Consider the following 6,729-nt stretch of genomic DNA (forward strand, 5'->3'; position numbering starts at 1 on the left):
GGCTTGCCCTGCACATTTAGCACTGCAGCCAATAGATTTTTAGCTGTGTCCGTAAAACTCATGGATGAGGGAAGAGGAGGGTTTAAGCCCTGAGGCCAATGATGCTGCTCTCTGGCTGTCGTTCACTCATTCAGCAAAGCCAAGGACATAATGTTTAACACGTGAAAAAGAAAAGTTACAAGCAATTCCTGAGAAACAGCCCTTCTAGCAAATTCAGAAAACCAAACCCCAATCCCAGAGCTCAAGTCCCCTGTTACTCTAGCAATAATGGAGAAGTAAATCTCCTTTGTATTGTGTGGAGAACTGAGTCAAGGCTGTCTAAAGCCAAGCTGTTTCTAATTCACTCGACAAGTTACAGGTTTCATGTAACTCCACCCCTTCCCCTAAGAACCAGTGGGAAGAAAATTGGATTAAAAATTAGACACTCTGGTTCCAGCACTGTGTCTCTTAAACAAGTTACCGAGTCTGTGATTCATTTTCCTCATCTGCAAAACAGGAATGTTATAGCATGTTTCAAGTTATCCTATATTATAGAAAGGCAGATTGCCTCAGTAAACCTATATCTTATTTATTCCATCTGGAATGGAATCACTGGGGCTTGGAAGCCATTATGTAAAACTAGTAAGAAATCTGGCTTAGAGAAAAGAGGAGTTTCCGGTGGCCTCTGCTCTCCTGTTACTGGGCACAAACCCCTCAGGCAGCCTTTGGCCATTCCTGATTAACGCGTCCCGATCACTGTCCTCAGTTCACTGAAGGCTGGAGACATATTATACAAGCACAGCTTCCAAGTTTTCAGAAGCCCTTTAATGAGAAACCAAACACCAGAACTAAAGCATCCCCTCTAGCTTGTTAAAGAGCTGGGGAGGACTGGGAGGTACGTGTTCCCTAGTTGTGAAGATGTGGATGAAGAATTCTGGGAAGGTCACCTCACCAGCCCTGCCAGATCATTGCAAAGATCCATCTGCCTCTCAGGACAGCTCCTTTGTCTCTATTCCAAGACAGACTCATTTTTCACATCATAAGTCTAATGCAGTGCTACGCTTGAGTTTCTTTCCCCCTTAATCGGTGCCTTCATCGTTTCTTTCTAATGTTTGTTCTATAACACTTTCTTGCCCCTCCAGGACTCAAGGAAACTACAAAGCCTAAGTATTTGCAGCAGACTAATAAAACATCAATTATGGAGACGGCCAGACTCCTTTTGGGTCAAATAACCAAGTCAACAACCTTGAGGTAATAACAAGGGTAACCTAGGATTTTCCCAAACTCTACATCAAGTTACTGTGTTATTAGGGAGTTCAAATGATTCCTGTCTTCTTTCAGTAAAAGAAGTAAGGTGAGCAGGCTGATTTTACAACCCCCTTTCATAACAGCCCCCTCCCATTTTGAGCATTCAGATTGACAGGCATGAGTTATGTCTCCAGAAAACGGGATTGTGTTTACATCATGCACACTTAGAGCTACAAGCAAGAAACTTGAAATGGTAGTCATGTGATATGTATTTTGGATATTACCTGCCAGGCATCGAACAAATTCAGGTGAGGTTTGTGTGTGTGTGTGTGTGTGTGTGTGTGTGTGTGTGTGTGCATGCGTGCATGCTCTTTCTCTCTGTCTCGCTGCCTAGCATGCATTCAATCTTTTGGAAATGTCTCTGACAGCTCCTATCTTCTAATGCCCAGGAAATGACTTGGAGTGGAGTCTTTACTCAATAACTGGTTTTGTTCAGTTAATAGGCACATAAATGAAAAGAGCGAGCTGGACGAGGTGGCACACACCTATAATTCCATCTCTTAGAGAGCTGAAACAGGAAGTTGGAAGCTGAAGTCCAGTCTTGGCTGCTGAATGATACCATAGCCCCCTTGACCTCCCCTAAAAAACAGGGGTCAGTGGTACAGCTTAGCCTGAGGGGTAAAGACCTTGTTGTATCTTCAGTTGAACTGAAAGAAGAAACTAAACATGCGTGTGTATCCAGAACAGAACTTCACTGATGTCAGAATAAACAAACGTAAAGAAAATGCTAATGATTCTGTTCTCTGTGTCGGTGAGCCATGATTGGTGGGCAATGAATCAGCCCCTGCTGAGGGCTTGATGAGATGGGTTAGAGACAGCTAGACCCGAGGAGGTTTGCAATTCTCTTGCTTCAGTGCTTATATTAAACTGGCACTGTACCTTTCCGGTTGTCACACCAGCCACAAATACAGTGATCGCTAACGCTAAATCAAGCACTGAAGAAGAGTCTTGTCAACTAGGAAGTTGAAATTTGCTTCATTGACAGGGAAGCTCATAGATCGTTCTTTTTTTTTTTTTTTTTTCAGTGAACACTGACAAGCCTCCATGCTTCATACTCCCTACAAGAGACTAGAGAGATGATGGATCAGGGTCACGAGTACTTACTGTTATTGCTGAGGACCCAAGTTAGATTCTCAGCACCCATACTAGATGACTCTCAGCTTCCTGTAACTCTGACCTTTGCAGGCACCAACATAAATGCCCGAGTGTGCGTGTTTGTGCACTCAGGAGCACATGCACACACAAACATACACTCCCCATGGTTAAAAATAAAATACATGAAAAAAACAACAGTGTATGAGATACTGCCTGAACATACGTTTGCCCCAAAGAAGTTCATATGTGAATGCTTACTCTCCACTACACACTCAGACAACCGTAGCAAACAGCAGAATAAGATAAGCAAACCGCATGGTAAATGATCAGAAAGGCTGCACTCATCTGACAGAATAAAGCAAGAATTGTATAGAGCAAGAAGGATATAAATGGGTTTAAAAGGCTGTGTTAGCTGTTTCGCTCATGAGAAGAGGAAAAAGCAGACTCTTGTCTTAGCAGCATTGAGAAAATGCATTCCATCCCAAAAGAAGCTTAACCCTAGCATCAAACAGAAGCCAGGGATCATCTGGTCCTAAGAACTTTAAAATGCTGATCAAACAAAGCCTCACCATGCCGGGGGTGGGATATGGGTCCTCTCTCAGATGGGGACACTAAGATCTAGAAAATAACAGTGTTTACTCAAGCTCACTCCCTGGAAGAGACAGCAGGTCGTTCAAGAATGCCGAAGCCTGAGTCAGGGGAGACGGAAGCTCCTGAGAGGTGCCTTGCAGCTGAGTGAGATGCAGCCAGCACTGGGGGATCGTCCAGAGAATCCAACCTAGGGGGAGCTTGGAAAGTAAAAGGCACAGGCCTCTGCATGTTCAAATGCAGAGAAGTAGAATGATAATATCCTTTATGCACTTTTCTTTCTTCCGAACTTCTAGGTTGGCACAGAAAGTAATGGTTTTCATTATGGCAATTTCACATGTGCCGTTCTGGATTCTAATCTGTGTCCTTCCCCTACTGTTTCCCCCTTGGCTCATGACACATATCCCTTATACATTATTCTAAGTGAACCAGACCAGTATTCCTCAGGTATTTTTTTCATGGTCAAAGCCTAAAATGTCAGGGAAAACTGGAAGGAATAAGTAAAGTCCCCTTTACTTACAACATGATTCTCCTTATGGAGTTAAAAGTATTGGGGCTCAAAGGTAGATTATGTTGTCCAAAAGTAACGGCATTTAAATGTTAATGGCCCCATTTATGTGCAGGCACATAACTGGGTAATTCTTGCTGATGCCCATGCTGCTGTTAGAAACTGACAGCTAAAGATGATAGCAAACGTTTGAAATCTCCTTGTACCCGTGCGGCTTATTTACTGCTCAGGAAACAGTGGCACAGTGTTCTCTTAATAGCGTGATTCTATTTCTCTGCAGTTTATCGGCAGCTGACATGCATAAGGCTGTCATGTCAACACAGACACAGCCTTGAAGTAGACATGCACTGATGCCATCCTGAACACCCACCACATATGAGGTCCCCAACACCCCAAGGGAGCTTTGTTCTCATAGAGATCAGTAAAGGGAGTGGGGTACTCTTCCCATTTTTGATCAGCTTCTCCGAAATTAGCCTCCACAAAAACACATTCTTTACTGAGCTCACATATTTCCTGTAAAATCTGAAATTCCTCTTTGGTCTTTATTTGCCCCTTTAGTAAGTTTTCACTATTCTATTTATGCTCATTTTATATTTGGTTTATTAATCCAGCAGCTGTGAGGGTTAAAACGCATATCCCCTCCCTCCAAAGACCTCTATTTCTGTACTCTATGAGTTAAATCATTAATATTCTAATCTTCATCTTAAGCAGTCTCATTTACTATGTTTTTAATGATAATAATAACAGTTAAAATTTATTGATTATTTATTATTGGGATTTTGCTTTTTATCTGACTCCTGTGTTGCCGGAACCAAAAAGGCTTGAGATGGCTCCTCCCGCTATTCTGTGATGAGGGTTTTGAGCATGGATACCTTTAGTATGGTGCAGCATCTGGTGTATGAACCCGACACTTTTCTTGTGACCCACAGAATTCCTGGGCTTTAATTTTATAACAAGGGATAACTAACTCCCCTGTGAACACTAGGTGCATGCCTTTAAAAGGGGGGCGATCTTCTAGCCCTCTTCAGGTGCAGAGAGAACTGTCAAAGAAGATATAAAGCCAATGGCTTTTCTAGAGCTGAATGTTCACAAACTGAAAACAGATTCTAAAGGCCAAAAGTTTATTTTAGCTGTTTAAGCCAAGTCCTTCCACCTCTTCTCCATCATTTTCTCTCTGATTTAAATACATCATGTATTCTGTGGAGCACCACAGTATCCAGCTGAGTACATCAGCCTGCCTGCCCATAAGTTCTAAAAGACATTCTGACAACCCAACATCTATTTCCAAATGTCTTTAATATGTAAATGATGTTTGTGGCAGCTGTTCCCAGTAGCCATCATTTGGATACATGCATCACCGTATGGACATTTGAAGTTATGTAAGTTTTAAGTGACCCATCTTTCAAAATCCAACCTTCATTACCACAGGGAATTTGAAATGCGTGTTTATAAGCATTTTCATGCATACCTAGAATGTGTTTATGAAAATGACCCCTCAAGTTTATCATGTATTTTTGAGCAAAACAATTTACTCAATGAGAAGTCAAACACATGGTTTTTTTTCATAATTTCACCATAATTTTATTTTTTATTTACAGTCTTCGATTTCTAATGCAGGGTCTAGTTGAGCATTGAGGGAATGGAGGTTAAGGAAGAGAGATTGGGATTAGAAGAGAGGGTCAGAGGTCTGGCTGAGACAACGATCTTAAAGCTAGCAGGATGTGAAGGTCTTCCAGAAGAAGTTCTTGCAGCCCGCCTTGCGTTCCCGGGGTGCCATGGCTGGGTTCGAGTTGGCAGACCTCTGCAGCTCCAGCCTCATTTCATCCTGCTCCGCTGCCTGGGGCAAGTCCTCGGGCTCCAGGGCATCATTCTCTGTCTGGTTGGGCTCGGACAGCAGCTCTGCCAAGAAGTACTTGGCCAGTTCCTGGATAGGGCAGAGAGAGGAGCAAAAGGAGGAATGGGAGAAAGGGAGAAATGTAGTTTGAAAATAATAGCCACTCAAAATCCAGTTTTCACAATAATACGGATGGTTGATGTATTCACTAGATTATAGGGGCAGGGAGCCTTCCAAAAACCCAAATCTGCTTTGTCTCTATAGGCTTAAAACCCAGAGAAACCGCAGGTGATTAAAACAAAGGTGGTTTTATAAATAAATAGAAAGCCAAACGTTTGCGCAGCTCTATTTCCCTTCTCTGAGATACAGAGTGAACCTGAATTCTTGCCGGTCCCCCACCCCTACCCCATCCCTGAGGTAAAGGCAAACCTCCCCGCCAGACTGCAGACTCCCTCGCCCCAGCCTCGTTTTGTGGACTAGCACCGCGCTTCAGGACCTGGGTCAGCAACCCTCGTGGCAGCACCGGGGATAGAGCCCAGTCCCTCCTTATCCAGTTTGTGAATTTTCTTGGACGCCAGGGAGGAACTTACCTGTAAGATGATCCAACAGCTCTGATCAAGTCGGGATAGAGTAAGAGGGGACCCCACACTTCAAAAGTTTCCCTGAGGGGCTGAGCGACTCTGAGAAGCGCTAGCCAAACACCTGTCGCAGGGGCTTCAGCAAAGCTAAGGGTCCGGGAAGGTGGGGAATTCACAAGAGAGACGAGTTCCGGGCATTTCCGTACCTGTTTTCCTGCGGCAGCGGCCAGAGACTTCTGCAGAAACTGACGGAGTCGGGGGTCCGAGGGGGCGCCGGTGACACCGCCCAAGGCCAGGACGATGCAGAGCGCGGCCAGTGCGCACTGGAGGCGGCAGGACAGCATCTCCGCGGCCACAGGCAGCCGAGCTGGAACGCGGTGGGTCAGCGGACGCTGGTCCTTAGCAGCAGCGACGGCTCCGGGTAGCGTCTCCTTCAGCCGCTATCGAGCTCTCCACGGTCTCCCCCTTTTAAACTCTCTCTCTGACGTCAGTCAAGGAGGCGCCCCCAGATCTCACCAGTGCTTTTACGCACCATTAGCCTCGCAAAATCAATCACAGAAGAGAGGGGAGGCGACACAATCTAAAGTGGCTTATTTTTAAAAAGGAAAAGAAAAAAAGCCTGCACCCACGCAGGCACATGAAATTCCCCACGCCACACAGACCACACAGTCTTACTTTCACTCAGTGCTGACATGTGTGTTCCATAGTTCAGTCACATACGTGCGCACTCAATTACAGAGAAAATACCCAGTCCTTGGCCAGTAAATACAACATCACACATAGTTGGGTACCTGTCTCCGTACCCGGACTACTGAACTAGCCATCCTGCTTAACTGGGT

The 6,729-nt window shown here is 44.7% G+C and overlaps 1 protein-coding gene across 1 annotated transcript; it reads right to left on the reverse strand.

Annotated features, from left to right (window-relative positions):
- Window positions 1–5,035: 5,035 nt before the first annotated feature.
- Window positions 5,036–6,363, reverse strand: Sst (somatostatin). Its single transcript, XM_005344761.3, has 2 exons — window positions 6,097–6,363; window positions 5,036–5,402 (listed from the first exon to the last, which is right to left on the reverse strand). The coding sequence occupies exons 1-2, from the start codon at window positions 6,232–6,234 to the stop codon at window positions 5,190–5,192; spliced, it is 351 nt and encodes a 116-aa protein (XP_005344818.1). The 5' UTR covers window positions 6,235–6,363; the 3' UTR covers window positions 5,036–5,189.
- Between the last annotated feature and the right edge of the window lie 366 nt (window positions 6,364–6,729).

The sequence above is a fragment of the Microtus ochrogaster genome, chromosome 2 (genome assembly GCF_000317375.1).
Source record: "Microtus ochrogaster isolate Prairie Vole_2 chromosome 2, MicOch1.0, whole genome shotgun sequence".
NCBI lineage: Eukaryota > Metazoa > Chordata > Mammalia > Rodentia > Cricetidae > Microtus > Microtus ochrogaster.

What these genes read in the sequence shown, in the direction of transcription:
- Sst (XM_005344761.3), bottom strand. Translation starts at nt 6,234, where the DNA reads ATGCTGTCCTGCCGCCTCCAGTGCGCACTGGCCGCGCTCTGCATCGTC. An exon ending in CCGCTGCCGCAGGAAAACAG is followed by an intron (nt 5,403 to 6,096) that starts GTACGGAAATGC and finishes TGCCCTATCCAG; the next exon opens with GAACTGGCCAAGTACTTCTT.